The following is a 22,679-nucleotide window of genomic DNA, read 5'->3' on the forward strand; positions in this document are numbered from 1 at the left end:
AAACCTCAGCAAACATCTCTCTGCTGGTTTTCTCTTAACCATGTTATTTGATCTAATACCCAAAGGTAATAGCACCAAAGACACACTTAGAAACGTGGTTCTGCTTTAACATCTTTCTGTTAGAGGACCTTTTGCAGCTGGGCAAAGCACTGCAAGGCAGAGATTTGTGCATGGACATAATGATGGATTTCAGCACTGCAGTGCACAGGAGGGAGAAAGGGGAGAAGCAGAACTGGGAAGCAGATCTTGAGCAAGAGGGCAGTGGCAGAAAGGCCTCAATCCCTCCCAAGAGTAGAATGAATGATTTCAGTCTGTCTCCCCTACCACTCCTCAAGGTGAGAAAGGGGTCATTTTGATCTTTCCAGAAGTGATTTCTTTTTCCTATGTTCAACATTTTCTGGGAAAAAAAAAAAAAAAAAAAAAAAAGAACTCCTCACTTGAAATAGCTCTTCAAGTTAAGAAAAAGTCAGAGGAAAGGAAGAAACTTGTTTTAAAAATGTTAAGCAACCCATCATTAACATGAATGCTTTCTTATGAAACAGCCTTTTTCTATTTCATTAATAAAAAAGCTAAACATTTCTGATTTAGACCAAACAGATCAAATCCTCCTTCTCGCAGTACTTCCCTCTTCGTTCCCTTTCAGTCCACCCATTGCCCAGTGCAGATCAGGAGTACACTGCGAACCTGCCCTGGGCAAAGGCTGATACTGCACTGTGAGCCTGGACACTCTGACTGCTCCAGAGCCGTGATTTGGTCCCTACACCAGTCCATGGCAGGACTGTCCAAGCCACCAAGTAACTGATTCCTTCTCTGAGGCTTTGAGTGCAGAGCTGGGGACATCCATGAAAAGTTGTGATGTTTCCAGAGTTTGCCCCTGCAGATTTGGACAGAGGACCAATACTCTCATTTCACTTCATCTAGATTTTAACTCGATATCTTGAGTATGATGGTGCAGTTCTCCTTGCTACGGCCCTGCTTGAAGTCTGCACGTTTCACTCACAGGGTCTCCTTCGACTGAATCCATCCCAGCTGTTCTGAGATGAAACCCAGGACATGCTGAAGCCTGTGAAAATGTTACCATGACTTTTATAGGGCCAGTAACATCATCTGGACAAGAATGAAAACTCCAGTCCTCTGACAAGGTTTGTGGAAGCAGAATTAATTTATTCTTGTGCCAGGCTCAACCTGCTGAACACATCAGTAATATCCTACAGGGGAGACAAGGATCCCAAGGACTGCAGCTGCCAAATAGGTGTGTTGAATAGGAACATGCCCCCTCAAATAATCTCCATGGTGCCATTTCAAGCCTCAGCAATGGAACATCTGGGGACCTTAAATTAAAGGGTTACCCAGGGTAAATAAACAAGCGCTTGCACTTTGGAACTATTGACTGAGCTCCACCACTTGAACAATTCACCAGCAAGAGGTTAAGGCAGCAAGAGGAAGATGGCAAAAATCCCTCTCATACTCTCCATTTATCTTCTGGGAGCTTTTCTTGGAGCCCAAAGTGAAGGTAGGTTCATTTAAAACCTAGGAAGTCCTCGGGGATGGGGTGGTTAGTGTCACAGGAAAAGGGACGGTTTGACACTTGACATGGGGACGGTTTACGCAGTGGCAAGAGCCCAGAGTAAGACCGTTACATTTCACAGTTTCTCCCTCTAAAGCTCTGGGTGTTTTCTTGGGAATAAAATAATAGCTTTTGTGGTTGTTTTATGCAGAAAGTGTCACAGGGATTAATTTTAAGAATGGGATTCTTTTCTTAAATTTGCAGAGCTTTTAAGCTTTCAGAGTTTGATTCAGCCATTTTAGAACACATGCACACTCAGACTAAAGGAAAAACAGGGAAAGCATTCCTGGGGAGTAACCTCCATACCCTTTACTCCAACGCGCTGCTGTCCCGGAATACAAATAAGTACTCAGATCTGTAAAATGGTCGTTGGATTTGCCACTGTGAGAACTGTTTAAAGCCAAACCCAGGATGAATTTAACAAATATTGTAAAATGCAGCCGGAATTGCAGATGAGACAAAGTAGTTGATGGATGTGGGCAATCACACATAGTAATGCGGGCCGTTGCCAGATTTGTCTATAGCAGCAACAGTTTCAACAGAGGCTGGTTCAAATCCTGTGCAAGCACTTGCTTGGTGCAAGGCCGGCCTTTTCCCTTTCACTAAAACACTGCAAGTAACTGGTTAAAAAGAAAGGACCTCTTTCTAAAGAGTTTGCTTAGCAATGAGAAATGAGCAGAGCCTAAATTATATTAGTGCTACCATCTACGTAGGTGTACCCCCTAGAAAATACTATGTTTGACTGCAGGACAGGTTTCCTCTCCAAATCCTGTTTCAGAGACCCATCTCTTTTACTCTGTGATCTCAGTTTAGAAGTTGGTAGGTCACGTGTGAGCATATGCTTGGGGTGAGGATAGTTCCTACCCAGGGTGAGTCTGATGCCCATTAGGCAGCAGGGGCCTGCAATCTTCACTTCAACTCCAATTTTGCTCATAACGTAGTATGCTGGTTCAAGATGTAACTGGGCCACCGAGAGCACCTAAAGGGCTCTGACCAGAGAAAAAGCTGCTTTCACTGAACTGTGGTCCCTCTATTTGATGGGTTAATTACAGCAGGTGCCTGACACATTCCACGAGGAGGAGATAAAAGTAATGATTAGGGATGCGCATGCTGCCTAATGAAGGTGATAAAGTGAGGAGATCAAACACTGTTCACTCCCTCTTGCCAGTAGAGGAAGATAGGTTGATCTAAAGGCAGTTCCTGACCCTACCGCTGCGCCATAGTTTGCCCATACATGTGTGGCTGGCACTCACATCCGCCTCTCCTGGTGCTACGTGCACTGAGAGCCCAACCAAGTTACAAAGCAGGGCATCAAGGAAGACTGCTCCAACATTTCCACTGCAGCCTTTTATGCCTGATTTGGGGACAAACCAGCAGGCTGCAGCAGAGAGGCGACTTTCCTCCCACACATAAGTCTCAACCATGCAGGTTGGAGGGGGCTGTGGTGTTTAAAACAAGTCCAGCTTCTCCAGGGTCAGTTCTTTACCCATGAATATCTACTGCCAAACAATTAGATTAAGGTCCAGATTTTAAGGCACTCACATTCTCTTTTAACCGAAAACGCATGAGCATGAGAAAGGCGGAGGTGTAAGTGTGTTTTATATTGATTAACACAGCCTCTTGCAGTCAGCGCTCTGGATAAAGGGACTGACTATGCTGTCAGCGACATGGTGCAGATCAGAGCAGTCCCCTTTGGGTTCGTTAGGGTTTACCTAACCCCTCCTCTACAGCTTCAAAGAGGCTTCGACTGGGTCTCACATCAGAGCACAAGTTAGTCACGGAAAGCAACTGAGTTCACCCACTCTTTAACCCTCACAGAGGACAACCCCATGTATCTTCTCGTCTCCCTGCTCAGAGCCAGGGCAGCAGCGTTCATGACGACCCCCAATAGGTCCAGGCAGAGCTGCTCCACTGTGCCATCTGGTGACAAAAAGGGACATAGCCACTAAAGGAGCATGGAGAGGCTGAGGAGGCAAAACCAGATGTTCTTCTGGGTAAACAATGTGTTTTTGAGAGTGGGGTTGTAGCTGCCTGGGAGGTGGTGGGGAACCTATGCTCAGTAGTGGCAGGTGTCTCGGAGAAGTGAGCCAAGAGCAAACCCTGCGAGATGGCCACGAAGTGGAGGCTGCCACTGCCCACTCCACCAGCAGGATGCCTTTCCCCAGGTCGCAGGCATAGCTTCTCCAGTGGGACTCAGGATTTGTGAGTTGAGACAGGGCTCGATTACCAGGAGGCAGCCTAGTGGCTGAGGGAGACACTTGTCCCCGGCTTGGGGTCCCTCCTGCAGACATAGTGACAGCCTCAACCCTCTGCTGGCTGGGTCAGCTGCTTCGAGCCCTGCTTTCATCCTGTGGATTGTACTTAAATAAGGCACCAAAGAAAGCTTAAGTAGATGAGAAGACTCCTGAAATGCCCCTGGCCACAGTGCAAAGGGGGTGAACTCACTAGAGGAGATTTCCTCATGGGAGCAGAGGGTCCCGGCTGCACTGCCTGGTGGCATGCACCCCTCTCCAGCTCAATTTCTTTTCAAGTTTCAGTGTTCATCGAGAACAAGGAGGCGAGCGCTGTCCTTGGCAGGCAAAAGCGGGCCAACTCAAACCGACTGGAAGAGGTTATTCCAGGGAACCTTGAGAGAGAATGCATAGAAGAAAAATGCAGCTTCGAAGAAGCACGAGAAGTCTTTGAAAACACAGAGAAAACGGTGGGTATGGCTGCTGCAAAATTGCAAACACCAGGTCCCCCCCATCCCTCCCCAGGGAGGGCCTTGTCGATGTGATATAGAGAAGCAAACGGCACGAAAAAACGTGCAGAGCCAGGCACAGCCTTGCTCATCATTTCATTCACATTTGTGGTCGATACTGGGCTGGGCAACTGCCTTAAAGAGTTGTCCGTCTCCCCTGGGATTACTGTGGTAGTTGTTTTCCTTCAGGTCTTACATTGCAGCTTTGGAGTCATCCCATTTGACTACTTCAGCCATGAAGTGAGAAATTAATGGAAACTTCTTTCTTGCTTTGCAGATGGAGTTTTGGAAAACATATATTGGTAAGAGCTGCCTTCTTCACGTTCAAACGCATAATGTTCATTTCTCCATGCATAAGTAGCAGACATTAAGTGAAACAAACATATTCCAGCATTCAGAAATTGTTTTATGAAGTGCTCATCAGAGTTAGGTGGCCTGAATCCTGCAGCCACTCAGCCTGGGCCTGCCCAAGCTAAAAAACAAATCCATATTTGCTCATCATTTTCCTTTCTTTTTTTTTTTTTTTTTTTTTTTTTTTGAACAAACTGCAAAAGCCCCATAGAACCCCATAGAAAAGCCCAATCCATGCTGAACACTGGCTGTGACTGGTCACCCCACGGCTTCGGCTTCCGCTGTCGCAGAGGAGTAAAACATTGGAGCAGCAATTAACACTCCCCCCCAGCAACCAGCAAACGCTCTGCTCTCAAGCGGAGATGTCCAGATAAAGCACAGCCTCATGCAAGTATAGTGCGAATCCCTGGAAATGCTGTACTGAAATGGAGCCACAACATGGTCAGAGCAAACAGCTGTTTGCAATTCACACCAGTGATCCCAGATGCTTTAATTTCTACCATTTTTCTTCCACCATCTACTTCCTACCCCTGCAGCTTCAATCCCTAACTACTCCTCAGTTACTCCCAGAAAGATTTTGATGCCTACTAAAACATCTGAAACTATTTTTAAGGACATTTTGGCAAATGAATTGTGTTACAGATTGGCAAAGTGCCAAGAATATCTCACTAAAATGTCTTAAATAATTCAGATTAGTCACTCCAGACTATATACATACATATATATATATAAAGTTATATTTGCACTTCAGGACTATTCTGAAAAAATATCCAATGAAATTCAGCACTGCATTTGTTCCCCTGTGATTGTAACCAATCAGCCCTTCAAAAAATATTAAGAGAAGACCATATATTTGTCATTCCAAGTGCCTGTTTTTACTGCTCAGTTTACAGGCTGCTACTCCCAACACATGGAGCCGGCAAGAGCTCAACCCTTGCGGAGCTCAGCCTCCAGCCATGCCCGAGGCATCAGGCCACAACACCCCTTCCAGCCAGCAACAACCCAAATTTCATGTGCAAACCCTGACACTTTGCCTTAAATGAGATAAAATCATTTTGTCCTTGTTTTCAAGCTCCTTTTTGTATCATTACCTCAGTGCATCATTAGCAGTCCTAGTTACTGGTGGGATGCAAATGCCTCATGACATCCATTCCTCACGTTACCATTTCAAAGCTCACTTCCCTGAAATTTAACATCTCTGACTTACAGTTCTGAAGTACTTGATCACCAATTTTGCAATGCTGGACATTTTTATTAAAGCCTCAACTTCAAAGTGTAGGCAACTGTAAAAAATAAAGCTCTCACATGTAAAGAAAAATCTAAATCACTTAATAGTAGTAAAAAATTTAGAAGGAAGGAAAGAGCAATGACCTAGGCTCATAATCCTAGTACCCAAAGGGGTCTCCAGACCAGGTGGACAGGCCCATATCTTCAGAGAACAATGATGACAAGAGTATTAAAATAATTCAGATTAGGAAATCATAGCCACTCTTGAGGAAATAAACCTTCCAACTTCAGCCGTCTAAATTAGCCAAGACATAGGATCCCATTCAGAAGTCACATCAGGGAGATTCTGGAGGAATTTTCCTGAAGTGGGAAGAATTAACCCCCACAGGGCAGGGAATATAGTCGGGTCTTTGGGTAAAGCATTGCTGCCGATGCTGCCACAGTGCTGCAGTTGTGTGTCACAATCTGGCTTATTTTCTGTTACAAAAAAGGAAGGCACTTTGTCCATCGCTCAGCTTTAACCAGAGGCTTGCACAGGGCAAGGATCCAACGCTTGGTGGGCATCAGACAAGCAGCCCTGTGGTGGATGTTCCTGTTTGTTAATTCTCTTATCTTCTCCCCAAGATGGAGATCAGTGCGATCCCAATCCATGCAAAAATGGAGCCATTTGCAAGGATGCAGTAAGTTCCTACGTGTGCTGGTGCCCACCTGGGTACGAAGGCAGAAACTGTGAGATAGGTATGTACCAAGGGCTTCCTCTGTGCATGTTCTGCCCAATTTGAAATCCCAAAGTGTTGCATAAATAGCTTCATTCTACTCAAGGGTTGTTTCAGACACACTTTGCCATGCTATGAGGCACTGTACGAACACGCAAACGCAGCCCGTTGGCTGTGGGATTATGAGGTCCACACTCAGGGGAAGGGGAGCTGATGCCTCTGCCCTCTCTTGTCCTCCAGAGAGCCCCAGCTCCACCTCTGATGAGCATCAAAGCGCCTGCTCGCACACACAGTTCATATGAGATTCAGGCTCAAGGTCTTCTGGTTTAGCATCTGCGGTTTCTCCTTCTCACACCAAGCTAGCACAGCTGGGCCTGGGGCACTGAACAGGGCCAAACTCTGGAGACCTCCTTGCAATGGCACTCTTAAATCTTAAATTCATAATTATAATTACCACCAGCAACCTTGATTCTAAAGGCAAACAAAAGGCAAATATTTTTCTGATGGGATGAAGAGTTTATGAAAACCAAACAGCTGATAATTTAAGTAAGAGGGTATTCAGCTCTTTTATTTATAATATAATCAGGGGCTGTGCAACATGCATAATGTGCTAATGCACTAATAAAAGATTCTCTTTCTAGTTGCGTTTCTGCTCTGACAAGACAGGAGCGTAACTTAAAAAGAGCATTTCAAAGCTGCATCAAATTTAAATAGGCTCATTGCAGATTCTTCATGGAAGTGAGACAGGAACAAAAATAGCACTAGAAGTGAGGCGTGAAAAAGATTTCTATAAAAATAGTAAATGATGACATTAAAATGGCTACAGGAAGGGAGGTGTCCTTGAGGAAGTAGGAGTGAAGTTAATCTACTGTGAAGTTATTTGAAAAATCACTGAGAATTAAAAGGGCGTCAGTGGATTAGTGGTTTTCCAACTGCAAGAGATGGTGTTCCCATACAGTGGAATATGAGACGGGGTGGGAGAATGCACTAGTGACAAAACGGGAATCTTGCGGCACCTCAGGTTTCATTACAAACAGCAGAACCTGTTTTATCAAAAGTCGTGCTGAAAAGAGTCCGTCATGTAAGGCCTCCATGATTTATTGGTGCATCATGAAGAGCATATGGTTTTGCCTGAGGTTTTAAATTTGAAGCCCAGTGATAAACCCAAGACTAAACTTTTCCTTGAGTTGAAGGGTTGCTCCCATTTGAAAAGCAGAGCTCTCTGCCAGCATCTGGTTGCCTGGGCTGGATTTCAATAAGCACAGGGGGAGGAGAGGAGCACAGCAGTGGGGAAATCACGTGGCTTGTAACCAAATATTTGCAGGACTCCTTTAGGGTCGAGCTGCCAAATTTCAGACAGCAGTACAGTGCTGAGCAGCTTCGATCGCACCCCGTCCATCTCGCTGGGGTTCGTGCAGTCCTCGGCGAGGCAGGAGGCTGAGCTGGGCCCTCTCATAGTGCCCCCGTGGCTGTTTTTTCAAGCCTGCCTTCTCAAACAGATGACTGGTGCTCCTTCATTATGAGCATTCATTGCGATCTCAAAGGAGAATACACTCACTGCAAAGAAGCAATGCCATTTTCTATAGTTTGGAGCAATTGGAGTTGGTTATATGCTGAAACTAAAGGCCCAAGGCCCAGCAAATGTTTTATCAGTTGTACTTCAAAGAGCATTTAAGGTTTCATTTCTATTTCTTTCAGACTTCACTTGTGCAATCAAAAATGGAGGCTGCAAGCACTTTTGCAGGCATGACCCACCACAGAAAGTTGTTTGTTCCTGCGCCGCTGGCTATAAACTTCATGAAGATGGAAAGTCCTGTGAACCTACAGGTTAGACCTTACAGTGTTTTTAAGAGACTTAGTACAAAGTTTCCAAAGTCCTCTCCTGAATTTAGATAAATGGACCTCACAGAAACACAACATCCCACTGGAAGCCAGCCTTGTCATGCTTAGCAAATGGTAAAGGGCCTGACACTGCAGTTTCACATTGGCAGATGTGGGGTTACACATGAAGGATGCAACCTAAGCACTGTGGTTTTCTACCTTAGGTAGGCAGAGAAGGAGTTTTTGTGTCCGGAAATCTGTGCACAAGGCAATCTGCCTGTTTCAGATGGCTGCTCACACAAGCTCCTCTCCCATGTACAGACATCCTGTAATTCTAGGTAGGGGTCAGTGACTTCCTAGAGATAGTAGCATGGTGCTCAACTATACCAGCATACATGCCAGTACACATCCAGACAGCTCACTCCCAAGTTCTTCCAGTAGGAGCTACTATTTAGGTAGCAATTTTATACCAGAATGCTCTGGGCTTTTTCAGAATTAAAGAGAATCTTTCTTCCTGTGAAATCCTACTGATGGTAGGATTGCTGGGCTTCGTGCAGTGTCTATAATTATTTGAGTTTGACAGAGACAAAGGAATCCTGTAGTGGTGGTGGTGTTCCATCATTGTATAGACACACACAAAGACCATCAACAGGAATTAAAATCTATGGTTTACATGTGGTTTGAAGGAGCAAGATGGAAAGACAGCGTAAAGGGGCAACGGGAAAATGGACTGGTTGGGGCTGCAGCTTCAGAATGATCAAAAGAATAACAAGCTGTCATACCATCCCCAACCTTACCCCACTCCTTAGCTGTTACATGAGCTCTAGCTACACAGGCTCATGTAATCCCAATGACTCAACACAGCTAGACAACTTGACAGTAACACATGTGGCAGAGGAAACATGAGATTGAGTAGAGAAAATCTTTATCCTCCAAGTCCAGTTTAAGATTTGATATTATCCTACTTCTAACGCCTGGAGATGACAGATTTGCACCCCTAAGCTAATGTGCAGGCATCCACGTAGGTGAGTCAGTTTCTGAAGTTCTAAGGGCTGCAGCCAGCAACACATTGAGCTCCTTAAAGTGCTGGCTTCCAGCAATCACTGCAGAAAGTTTTTTACTCTAGAAGTCCTTCTATTAATGTAGATCATTAAGAGATAAGGCCTGTATTGCCCAACACACCGTTACGGTTTCACTAGACTGGAAAGCTTTACTGTTTGCAGTAAGGTCATCTTTCAGGTTGGGTAATTGCTATTTCTGCATAATCTTAGCTTTTGTTGGCTATGCAAACTTCGCTTCCTAGACTAAACTTACAGTAGCACTTCACTGAACACTTACTTGAACACTTCTCTGAAAGCAGATTGTTTAAAAAGCATGAAATCTCTGTGGGACACCCTTGTATCTAGTTTTACACTGACATTTGTTTGCACAGTGCTGTAGAAAGCTCTTCAGATGAAAGACAATGCCGGATGCTATTTACTGTTTTGATTGTCGCTTTTAGTAGGAATTCTGCACACATTGAATAGGAAAGAAACAGGAACTTTGAATAGGAAGAGATAATTGGAAATGAGCTTACAGACTTGATCATCATTCACCAAGAAAATCTACAACCCTATAAAGAGTATATTCATGTTTTTCTAACCTTTAAGCCAAATAGGATTATTTGTAGATTGGCAGATATTATTTCCTGTCCTCTCCTAGATAGACTTCTATTGGACTGGAGTTATTTGCTGTAGAAATGTCAGCCAAATGGCCTCACTGACTGCCCCAGCAATCCTCCCAGGCATGCACCTCAGCATCCTGCTAAATAAAGGCACAACTGCATGGTCCCATCGGAAATGTTCTCTCTCTCATGAGTGCTCTTCTTTCCAAAGTCATTCAGAATTAATATCTAAAGCATGGAAATAATCCATGCTTTTGCTGCTCTTGTGTATTGTCCGCAGTCCCACCTTGGGCTCTGGGCAGTTCAATTATACATGTGTATATTAGAGTTTGTTTAAGGGCACAGGTACCTGTTCACACGCAGAACTCAGGAGTCAGCAGCAGCACTGCATCTTCCATGTCAGTCCTGAAACAGGACGCTGCACAGAGATGGTGCTTTTCTCCTCGGCTACCCCTTTTTTTCGTTTGCTGCAACTCTTAGCGTGACCTGTAGCCAGTTGTAAATGTGACTGTTTCTCTCCCAGTGCCATATCCCTGTGGCAGGATTACGGCTCCCGAAGCGAAGAGCAAGCTCACCCGAGCCATAAACAGCTTTGAGGACTGGAACATCACCTCTGAGGACTCTGAAGATGCTCCTGACGAGGCTTTTGACAACATCACCGAAACCACCACAGCTGCCACCACGAGAATTGTACCGATAATTAAGACGGGCACTCGGGTTGTTGGTGGATCAGACAGCCTGAAAGGCGAGGTGCCTTGGCAGGTACAAGCTCTTCCTGTGACTCTCCTGTAACCCCAACAATAGCTTTTGTTTATTCCTTCTGAATGCAGGATCATCTTACTCCTACTTACTTGAAGTCTGTCTCTGTAGTTAGTTTAGCAATGCATTTCAAGTCTGACAGGAACAGAGTTTCTTTTTGTACAAAAATTTATGCTGGAGCACCACAGCTTGCCTGGATGAGGGTCTGCCTTGGCAGAAAACTGGAAGCCAGAGTCACAGCAGCTTTACCTGGCAGGCACAAAGGATCCACTTCCGAGCTCATGGAAACAGAATTCATGAGCAGTTCGTAGGCTTACCTAGAGTAAGCCAAAGTGTGAGACGGGAACTTTGCAAGACACAGCTTTGCAAGGAATTTTTGGCCAAGTCGTTCTGAAAGAATCAGAAATATAATTTGAATTCAAGACTCTGATTCAGAGGACTGACCTCCTTTGCACACAGGTACCAAATCTATTCCAAAGTGAGGGAGAGCAGAGTTGCCCACGTTATATAATTTGTAGAAATAGGCCTCCGGTTTGGGACAGGCCCTTGACTGTGATGACATTGGCTTTATTATTGATTCCTGCTTTTTCCTCCCCCCTCATTTCACCTCTTTTCAAGAAGATTTGTATACAGATCGAGATCTTCAGCTGACACAATCACTATAGCTCCATCACTTTCAACAGATTCACAATAATTTGTATCATCAGAGGTTCTGTCCTTAAATGACATTTACCAAATCTGGCTGCTCTTTCTTTATCCAACACCATATCTGACTTGTAACAGCGATAGTCATCACTATCTTGACTAAAAGTGACACCACAGGTGATGTGGGGGACTGCAAAGAGGTTTCCTTCCACACACTGCTCTGCAGATGATCTTTAATAAATGGCACAAAGAAGAATTAGCTCCTAGCCTGGATCTTTTTCAAAGTAATCTACCATCCTTAAATTCCACTCTGGCTTCAGTGAGCTCAGAAAGTTCAACAGTGGAGAGTGCAAAATAATAAATTAAGCTGAGGTTTAGAAAATGACAAATCTCTTGCTTGCATAAGCTCTGTTGTAGACAGCCACTAATGATATCAGTGAAAAGCTGTTGCCGCAAAAGGACTTAAAAGGCCCATTCACACAGATTTGCTGGTCCTTCTACCTCTGCTGAGGGAGCAAAGCAATGAGTGGGGCGCACGCAGAAAGGTCAGGAGCAGGCACCCACCTTCCATCTCAGACACACCAGTGTCGTGCTAAGGGCACACGCCGCCATCAGGAAGTAGCAGCAGGCAATGTGCCAGAAGCCTGTGCTTGAAGGTCAGCTCCGCTACCCTAGTAGCGCGGAGCACCGCTTTCTAGCTTACTCGTCCCTACACACTGCTGATCACCATGCAAAGACCTCTCACCACATGCCTGGGACAAATCACAGACAACACTAGTACCCACCATGTATTCACAGAGACTAAAGAGGGGAACCTTCTGGAGAACCAGAAGGTTAAGTATGAGAAATCAGAAAATCCATAAAGAAAATAAGTTTGCACACTACAAGTCTGGCTCGGTTGCTCATGGAGACTTTTACCACAGCAAGCAATCTCCCAGAAATTCTTAGTTGCCCTCCTGCTAGCTGGCAAATGAAGGTTATCAGCCACATAGTGTGCCAAAGAGTAACCTGGAGGCATGCTAAGTTCCCTCTGGTGTTTAGAGTGGCTAGCGGGGCTCATATCCCATTGACGAGTTTTGTAGGCTATGTCACTGTCTTGTCATCTCCATGGTGTACCTCCATACCCAGGATCTCTGCTATGCATTCTCTTCCCCTCTTTCAGCTTGCTGCCAGAAAAAGCTTTGTTCTGTATTTCCTCCTCCCACCCATGTGGAGATGACTGAATCACTTAATTCACCAAGCAGGAAGGAAAGCAGATAGGAGCAGAAAAGCTGCCCTAGCTGCAGCTGGAGGAGAGGCCTCTGGCAGTTACTAGATGGAAGCAGCATGAAGTAAAAAAATAACAACCCTCCTCTCCTCCCACCCTCTCTCTAGCTATGTAACACAAGGGACTGAGAGCAGAATTGCAGACAACTACCAGCACCATGGGCAACTGCAGAGGTTTCCCAAACTTCGTGTAAGAATTTGTGGGCATGCATGTTCCTCAGCCCCTTTGGCCCAAACCCACCGAAGAACAACAGAGAAGTTAATGGGTGAAGAAGTTAACAGGGCAACACAACGTTGGTGAGAACAGGTGCTCTCCCTGGAGTTCAAACTGCCTCTGAGCGCCTTCATACCTTGACGACATTCTGGTGTGGGTTTCGGGTCCCTCCTCAACCTGCATTAAGAGTCCTTTGAGGACAGGTCCCCGTCTTTGCATGCTGACAGCTCAGCGACCGGCTGCCGCTGCAATTTCCAATCTGTGCTGCCATCCTGTGGCTACCTGCTGGGACGGCCAGTGCTGGCACAGGCTTGGGGCCAGCTCTGGCCAAACGCAGCCTCGCTGACATTAGTATGTTCAGATCGCTCTTCTCTGTACCAAAGAGACTGAGCACTTCAGGAAGGCACCCACGGGACACTCGGTATCGACTTATTTGTAATCATAGAGAAGCTCTAGTTATGGTATGCAAGCCTGGATTTTTTCATTGTGAATATTGATTGCTCATGCTTAAAATTCAGCTTTCACTGTCTAACAAGGCATCAAGCAAGTAAATCCATGTAAAGTATGAAGCAAATAGCCAGTGAAAAGCCATTTGCATTAAAGGAAAATGAGTGGAGTATAGCAGAAATCGTTCTTCTAAATACAGTCTACTGAGTCAGTTTAGCAATTTGACTTGAAAACAAGTTTTAAGATAAGAGACATATAGGCATGTGCCCTGTGAGTGCCAAGGTGGTTAGATGCCCAAGCGAAATGGATAGTTCAGGTCTTGATCTTAGTTTTACTGGTAACTGGCAAAATACTTTCAGTGGGTGTGTATGGGAGTGCTTGTACTTCAGAAGCTCTGAGTTTTAGGCTGACATTTGCATCCAGTGGGCTGCCCATCATCCCAGCCTGCTGGGAAAGAGAAGAACTGCACCTGGACATTAAGACATTCATAGGGCAATCATAGTAGCCCTTTACGGCAGACTGCTCTGGGCCTGTGCTACCTGAATGCAGCCCCTTCCCCGATTAACCAAAACCCCTCTTCTAGCTAACCAGAACTGCTATGCCTCACTCTTCTTCCCTGTTGATTTCTGCAGCTCAGATTTCCTTCTGCTCCCTCAGGTCTACCTGGTGAACAGCCACAACGTGGGCTTCTGTGGCGGGTCCATCGTCAATGAGAAGTGGGTTGTGACAGCCGCGCACTGCCTGAAGCCGAGTGACAACGTGACCGCTGTGGCAGGTGAGCACTAGCGGTGGCAGTGGGTCGTGCAGTGGCAGAGGGAGCCGGATGGGGCTGCTGAGCCCTGACATCCGGCATCGCCAGGACTGGCTGCCAGTGCGGAGCAGTGTGTCACAAGGGCAGCCCAAGCCCTCCAGGACCAGGGGCTCCAGCTAGATGCTTGCTCCGCGAGGAGCAGTCAGTGGGTCTGGCCTCTGCAAGGACCCAGCGGTCTGTGTTGCAAACCACAGCTCAGCCTGACTGCTGACAATTTTTCTGGAGCTAATGGAAAGCCCAGAGCTCTTAAAAGCCCAGCTGGCTCCAGCAAAGACCCTTCTCCATGAGCCTGCGTGATGCAGTTCTAGCTCTGCTGGCCACATAGGGCCTCACCTGGGATTTCTGCACTGCTTCGTATCGCGCTGAGTTTTCACACAAGTCCAGAATGGATTTGTGTGGCTGACACAAGAACAGGTACCAGCACACTAACTAATTCTTTACGAAGAGATGACAACCAGTTTTACACTTCTGTAGGAAATAGCATCTATGGATCAAAATAGAGGAATTGGGCTGGTATGTGGGAAAGTGGACCATCACAGCAGGGTCTTGGTGGAGTCAGACAGGAGCAGGCTGGCCAGCCCGCATGGCAAGCAATGGTGCTAATTCACAAAACAAATCTATCTCAGAGTGAAAACGGGTATTTCCCCCTGACTCTTGGTACCCAGCTGTTTCAGGCTGCTGCCAGACAGCCTGCTGGTAACTCAGTGCAGGGCTTGGCAAGCGTATCGGTGCCGTTTTTCACAGCTGCAGCAGAAACATCTTCCCCAAACTATTAGCCTCTCCCACATGTGAATACCTAGCATGGGAGATACACTGATATGGTTAGTTAGAGCCGCAAGAAGTATTGAGAAGAGGCTGGAAATAATCATGCTTTCTGTTCAAACACTAGGAAATACATTACTGACAAAGTGAGGTTCTGCACGAGCCTTGAAAGGTTGAGTTTATTTCTACAGAAACGAACCCATCAGGAGGGAGACAGGTGCACCTTGATCTCCCACATTAACGTGGCCAAGGTTGTGCATCCTCCTTGCCAGCCCTCGACACCCAAGCGGCACAGGGCTGCCCTGCTCCGGGCAGAGGTAGGAGAGGCTTGTAGCTTGTGTGCAGCCCTTTTTCTTATCTACTTTCAGGCAGTTTTGCTTGAAAACTCAGGACAAAGCCCAGCACTGTGCCTTCAAGCATATGAAAGTATAAAATTCATGGTGAAAAACAGTCTTTCTCCAGAAAGACGTTTCCACCTGGGCAAAGGTTTTGCATTTGCTGTGTCCGCATGCAACCTGCCTCTCGTTTCAAGCTGTCGTGCGCGTTGCGCACCCCTCCATTTTGAGTACATTATCAGTCAGCGCTGCTGGTGCTACCTTCACAGTGCTCTGCAGTGCAGCTGGGTTTCCAGCAGAGGATTTTGGACAAGAAAGCAAAATACTGATTTTGCAGGGCTTCGGGGACTGCTGAATGCATACCTGCACCGTGCACACTGCATGGTAACATCTGATTCCCTCCTCTCTGTTCCTGCTAAATGTCCAGCTCTGTAACATCAGAGGAGGCCCAGAAATCCATAGCAGGGGTGGCAGAAGCTCTCCCATTCCCTGCCCTTCCTTGCCTCTCCACTTTCATTGCTGATAGATTTGTCCAGGACCCTCACAATTGCAAGCAGCTGCAGCATAAGAAAAAAAAAAACTCTCAAAGTCCTCCCCACATGCCTTGCATTTACGCTGTAGAAACACAGCCCGCAAGGAAGCTGACATTCACACTGTGCTGCAAACCCCCTCGCAGAGCACATCAGCAGCACCCGGCACCAAAACTGCCTTCGTCAGGCAACAGCATTAACACGAATATAGCGAGCTGTCTCACCTCTCTCGATGAGATCTGTTGTGCTCCCGGCAGCAGCCGCCGCAGGCACAGGACACTGTTAGGGCCAGCAGCACTGCAGGTGATGTTCAGAGGAGATGGTATATTCTGGAGATGGCAGCAAAGCACGTAGGAATACTGCTGCAGGGGTTAAACACATGCCATGCCTCTGGGGCTGCAAGAAAGCACGCAGGAAAAGTCTTCTCGCTTGTGAGCCCTCAGCACAACTAGTTCACCGGCAGCAGGAGGACTCAGGTTGCGGAGAAACTCAAGCGCTGCCTGCTTGCTGTCTCGAGTACAGCAAGAGTACAGTCCATTTTCCTCTCCTTCTACCTGTTGTTGCACAAGCTGAGAGGGGAGGTAACAGGCTGCAGCAGCTCAGTCACACGGGCCTGAAGCTGCCGGCAGCACGTTTGAATTGCACACAGCTGAGCCTCGCTGCGGGAGGAACTGGGGGCACTGGTGAGTGCTGGGAGGGAGGTGGGGTCGGACTCGCTTCGGCTGGGAGCACAGTCCTGCGCCCCAGGCGGAGAGCCTCCGGGCAGGGAGGTGGGATGGTTGTGCAGAAAGTCAGGCCCCTTTGTGCTGGCCCGTTACTTTTATTTTTTGCAATGAAGACTTTTGTTCCTAGGGCCTTTCCTCCTGTGATTCGAGGGCAACACCCCCCCCTCAGGCCCCCGCAAAGGTGGTAAATCCCAAGGATTTCCATGTTCTCCCTAATCGTAGCAGAAGCGCCCAAACCCTCGTGCCCCGTCTGCGTTCCTGGGGGCGGCGTGGGCGTCCCGCGTTGCCTGCCCGCGAGCCACGCTCCCTGCTCGCCGCGGGCGCGCGGGGGGACGGCGTCACGGGGGGCCCTCCGGAGCGCTCCGAAAGCGAGGCGAAGCCGGCCGAGGAGGAACCCACCGCCCCGGCCGCGTTCGTCTCCGCAGGCGAACACAACACGGAGGGCGACGACCACACGGAGCAGCGCCGGCGGGTGGTGCGCATCATCCCGCACCCCACGTACAACGCCACGCTCAACAAGCACCACAACGACATCGCCCTGCTGGAGCTGGAGGAGCCGCTCAGCTTCAACAGCTACGTCACCCCCATCTGCATCGGCAGCAGGGAGTTCACCAACACGCTGCTCAAGCACGGCCTGGGCACCGTCAGCGGCTGGGGCAGCGTGCTCTACCGCGGCCGCCCCGCCACCGTCCTCCAGGTGCTCAAGGTGCCCTTCGTCGACCGGCCGACCTGCCTCAAGAGCACCTCCATCACCATCCTGCAGAACATGTTCTGCGCCGGCTTCTCGTCCGGCGGCAAGGACACCTGCGGGGGCGACAGCGGCGGGCCCTACGCCACGGAAATCGAGGGGACCTGGTTCCTCACCGGAGTGACCAGCTGGGGGGAGGAGTGCGCAAAGCCCGGCAAATACGGCATCTACACCAAGGTCTCCAAGTACCTCAAGTGGATCAAAGAGACCACGAAGCTAACTTAAGCAGAGCAAAATAAAGCCACATGGGGGATGGACTGGTTAGTTGAAGGAGGACCGCAGCGATGCGCGTGTGTTTTTCCAAAAATCCTTGCATTTTAATAAGCATTTCTGAACGGACTAATTTTTGCGCTTGGAACATGGAAGTTGAGAGAATCCAGTGTAAATGGAGTAATAAGAAAATAAAAAGCCTTTCTAATCACACCTGACTGCACTCGTTAAGCCAGCTCCGCTGTGCAAGTCTCCAAAGCCCCGAGCGCGGAGGCTGGCGCGGCCGAGGAGCGCTCGCTCCGGGGGCGCAGGCCGGGCCCCCGCGCGCCCCGCTCCCAGCGAGGGCCCGGCAGCGGGATTCCCGCTCCGGGAATCCTCGCTAGGATCACAAAGAGGATTGCCTAGCGCTCGTCGCCTGCCCCGGTCCCGGCGTTAGCCTCGTCAGAGGCGGCATCGTACCCTGCCGGCGGCGAGCGCGCTGGCCTCCTCAGCAGGAGCGCGCAGCAGGGCCGGGCGACGGAGGAGCCCCGCGGCTGAGCCTCCTGCCTCGGGGCCCCGGGAACGCCCGGCCCTCGGCGCGGGGGGCCGCACGCGGCAGCGCCCGCAGCCAGGCACAGCGGGCTCGGAGCCAGCCCCAACACCCCAGCAAAGTCCTCGGAGGTGCCGCGGCAACGCCTTCGGACAGAACTGCACACCCTCGTGCGGACTTATTTAACAACTTTTTAATCTTTAAATATAGATTTAACACAATTTTTTTTTTACAGGTACATATACAATATAGTTCATTTAAACTTGCAGTCAGAGAAAATTCTCCGCTGTAATTTATAATACCATGTACATGAAGAGCCTAGTTGAACAGCATACTTAAGGTAACGTAACGTGGAGTGTGCAAAGTTTCAAATGTTAAAAATCTAAGACTGTACATTCAGATTTGCAGAACCAATCCATCTCATAAATTAATAAAAGCTTAGATTTAAAACCATGGAAGACAAAAAAGATTAAAATCATTTTAATATGCAACGTGTGCTACCTTTGAGACAAATATTTACATTTGTACCTCAAAATGTGTAGTGTTACCACAAGAATTGTTGCCACCATAAACAGCCCCAAAGTAATATAAGAGAATCCTATTTTTCCACCTAGCAAATGCATCGTGACCAATTTTAAAATAGGCAGAAATATACTTCCGTGACTTAAAACCTTTCTGGTGTGATTTCCAGTGACTGAACAACACTTGGGGCTTTATAGGACATGCAGTGATGCTCAGTTCAAACGCAGCTGGTCACGTTTTTGACGCTGCAGGAGGGTTACCCGCAGTCCTGACCACACGAATTGGGAATGCCCACAGCTGTAGGGCAGCGTGGTAGCCAACCTGCCAGGCCACGACAGCCGTGAAGTAGTTCGACAATTCGTCTGTACAAAAGTGGTCACCCCCTAGAAAACCTCCGGTACGTTTTAACATAACAACTTGGTACTCCAACTAAGAATTCACGGGTCACAAATCAAAGTCAGATCATAAAGGTCCCCCATTTGTCCAGAGTAAAAAACATTTCCTTCAGACGGAACACAGCAAATTCACTACCGCATGCATACTATTAACCCTGTTTTCAACATATTCAGATGCTCTTTGTACACATCCGTTTAGAAATCAAACCACCTGTACCTGTGTACTACAAAAGCAAAGCTAGACAAAGAAACACAAAATTAAATTATGAATGTTCAATATTCTTCTTCATCCTCAAAAATTCATTAAAGATGCTGAAAAGTACAGTCTTATCAAGAACATCCTTAGTGCAAACATGGACATTTAACTTCGGTTTATGGCACATGTTCCAAAAGTACATATATTTAATGTAAACTTTTAACACTTGCTAGATACAGGTTGTAGCCTTGGAACACTTTGGGACCCTTAAGTGATTGCGACAACCCTGAGTTGTCAGTTTGACCTGATCCAAACCTCACTGAAATCAATGGGACTGACTGCAGTGAGCTGGAATCAGACCCTAAGTGCAAAAAGAGGATCTTCAGCATTATTGCATCTTCACACGTGAGTCAGCCAGATGATGCTCTTACAGAACATTACATTCACACAGCTGAAGGAGTTTTTTAAGAAAAATCCATCCATAAAATCAATTAAGCAGGACATACAGCTTCTTTGTTATTTTGGCTTACCAAAATACAACTGTTATTTGCAATCAACTTCAACAGTTGTCAGCTAATAAGTAAAGCCTTCAACCTGTAGAGGAAATTTCAAGCATCTAAACAAAGTGTCAGGAAACCATAGTGCACTTCGCTGATGGAAACGTGATGGATGTCATGGAAAAACAGCAGGTAAAAATAATAAAATACTGTACTTTCCATAGGGAAAAAACAAAACAAAAAAGAAAGAGCAGAGGATGGCTTCCTTTATGACTATGAGAAGCTGCTCAGGACCCCGGTCCCGCTGAGTGCAGATGAAGCTGTGGAGTTCTGTGAATGTGATGAATAGTACAGGACAACTCCAACTATTGTGCTATTTCTCTGTAACACTTAGTTGAAAGCTTCCAAAGAGCATCAAAAATAGGATGCTACTGGTTCACCCTTAATTCAAGGGGAACTAAACTTTCTTGTGTTACACAGGGCAGCATCTATAAAGTAATGAAGAATGATGTTAATATTAAAGCATCTCATTCCAAGACATACATTGTTCCCTGTAATCATGTAACGTTTGTACAACATAAAAAGTGCACTCCTGTGGTTCCTCACAAAGCTGAACTCCCATTAGCTTCTGCGAGAGCCTTGCCTAAAGGAAGACCATGAGGTCTGACACATTTCCGTGATCTATCACTTGATTATCACAACACAGCCAGCTGGTATTGTCCCTAGACTTACTTTTTGGTCAGGTCAAAATGTTCTTTTATGCACAGTTAGAAAATAGCTGTTCTACGAAGCTGACTGGTGGCTCAGGTTGTAAAAGTTGACCCTGCTTTATGTTTCAAAGGCAAAAAGTCTACATTACCTTTAATGGCCCCTGTATAATAATTCTGCTCGCGTAAATACAAAAGCTTGTTGCTGCAGTCATTAAAGTGCATGAGTAATAGTGCAAACAGCTGTACTACCTCTGCAAAATTACAAGTGGCATTTTAAACAGAATTTATACAAAAATTGCATGTTTCAGCTAACATGCTCAAACCAGCCTGCAAGAGCTCTGGAGTCCAAGTGCCATGCACTACTCCAACGAGCCAAATTCAAACCAGGTGGCACAGCCTGCCACACAAAAGTTGTCTCCAGCTCACAGTAATCAAAAGGAGGATCCCCAACGTGACTGATAAGCTGTGCACTTAGATCACAACACGCACCATAGCCTGCAACAATCTGTCGCATGGCACTGGTGGCCAGCAGGACCAGACTACGTGCAAGCTCAGTCCTCCAGGAGCTACCGGATGGGAGAGCGCTTTGCTCCATATTATTGCATACAGAGTACTCGCACTCACCCTGAAGGCTTGGAAGAAATAAATCATCAAGTGAGGTTTCAAACAAAATTAGGATTGGGCCTGGCAGTAGGAAGGAGAAGTAGGAACCTGCGACCTGACCAGTGGCAGGGTCGCGGCTGCCTGCATCCTTGGCCAAGCAACTGGGTGCACGAGTCTGCCCTGGCCAGGAGCCTCCTGCATGTGGCTCTGAGCACTCCTCGGGTCTGGGGCTCACATAAAATGCTGCCATAAAACTCTCCTGCTGCTTAAAAGGATGCAAGATTTGTAGTAATACTGCACTAACTTACATAATCTGATAAGTAGAGGCTTTCAATACTGTTTCCATTTTTCATTTGAATCCCTTTTTTATTCAAGTTACTCTATTTTACTCACACAGTCTCCCTCTAAAAGAAACAAGTTTCATGTAGCCTTCGCCCAGCGAGTGGAAATCTGAAACTTGCCCTTCCCTCTGCCTGGCCTTTAAAGGTCAGGCAAAAAAGGCTGAAAATGCACTGGCCTCATTTTGCTCAGAAGTGAAATTTCTGGAGTGAACAAATTTTTTCCTTTTCCCTGTATTTCTTTACCATTTCTGAGCAAACAGAGGAGAAAAGAAAGAGCTTGAGCTCAGTTTGAGGGGAAGCTGCACTATGTCCTGGCACAAGCACTGTGTCTCTGAAGTGAAAGCAAGTCAGGTGTCTCCTTCGATGGCACAGCAATGGCCACGTTTCTGCAGTCCCAGTTCTCAGCTTGTGATGACCTGGGGTGCTACACTACGGCTGAGACGTGAGGACGTGGCTTCTCCTGCCCTCCCACAAGCGCTGCCAGTTCTGTAAATCACAGGAGTGCATGATCTTTGGTGTATTAGCAACCAGGGAACTTGCAGGAATATTTTGGTTCCTGCCCCACTGTGGAAGAGGAGCTTGGATCGTAATACTGCAACCTTACTAGAGGTGTGCTTCTTACACAGGCGGCTATTCCCTGTTAATTCTTAAAAAGAGTCAGGCCAGTTGACTGGCAGCCACCTGACCACTTTAGCAAGGACATCGTAAACCAGCAACACATGGTTAAATCTTAGCAGTAGCTATCTTCTGAACATTGCTTTTTCTCATCATCACCAAACCTGTTTCATTCTGAGCTTTGCACGTTCTGACCTGTGATACAGAACAATTTCTATGGCACACAAATTAGAGAATCCAGTATGGATTTCTACAGGAGGTAGAATGAACCCATTAGGAAGAAAGAAGCAAGTTTCAATCTCAGAAACTATAGCTAGTGTAGGGAAATCTAGCACACCAGAGGGTTGTTTTAAAAAATGGTGCTTTTCAAAATGACCTCCAAGACAGTCATCTTTCCCCAAAATACCTCCTAGCTTATATCCAGGCCAAGATTTATTTAAGGTTTAATAAGGATTTCCCCCTTATCTTCAGAGTGGAAGAGTAGGACCAAAATACTTGCTTTATAAACATACACATGGCGTGGCCAATAGTAGCCACTAGTAGCCATAAGGCAAGCTACCTATGCAACCGGACAAGTAAAGTAAGAAAAATCATCTACATTCTCTGGATTCCTTTGGATGTTGCAAGTGTGTTTTGTACATAGGCTCTCCCTTGGCAGGCCCGGTGCAGGACAGCATATTTGCAAAACTGGTACTGGTAGTGCGGTGAGATGTTTACTAAGAACAGATCTGATA

General features: G+C 46.9%; 2 protein-coding genes across 4 annotated transcripts in view; one reads left to right on the top strand and one right to left on the bottom strand.

Annotated features, from left to right (window-relative positions):
* Nucleotides 1-1,446: 1,446 nt before the first annotated feature.
* Nucleotides 1,447-17,552, top strand: F9 (coagulation factor IX). Its single transcript, XM_062584740.1, has 8 exons — nt 1,447-1,507; nt 4,099-4,268; nt 4,585-4,609; nt 6,510-6,623; nt 8,300-8,428; nt 10,609-10,847; nt 14,074-14,191; nt 17,005-17,552. Exons 1-8 carry the CDS (start codon nt 1,447-1,449, stop codon nt 17,550-17,552), a joined length of 1,404 nt encoding a protein of 467 aa, XP_062440724.1.
* Nucleotides 17,553-18,241: 689 nt separating this feature from the next.
* MCF2 (MCF.2 cell line derived transforming sequence) overlaps nt 18,242-22,679 on the bottom strand; it is a 58,991-nt gene continuing 54,553 nt past the window's right edge. For all 3 annotated transcript variants that reach the window (XM_062584613.1, XM_062584615.1, XM_062584614.1), the window contains one exon: nt 18,242-20,164. In XM_062584613.1, the coding sequence (XP_062440597.1) occupies nt 20,124-20,164 (41 nt within the window). In that variant the 3' untranslated portion in view covers nt 18,242-20,123. The remainder of the gene's footprint in view (nt 20,165-22,679) is intronic.

The sequence above is a fragment of the Rhea pennata genome, chromosome 11 (genome assembly GCF_028389875.1).
Source record: "Rhea pennata isolate bPtePen1 chromosome 11, bPtePen1.pri, whole genome shotgun sequence".
NCBI classification, from domain to species: Eukaryota; Metazoa; Chordata; class Aves; order Rheiformes; family Rheidae; genus Rhea; species Rhea pennata.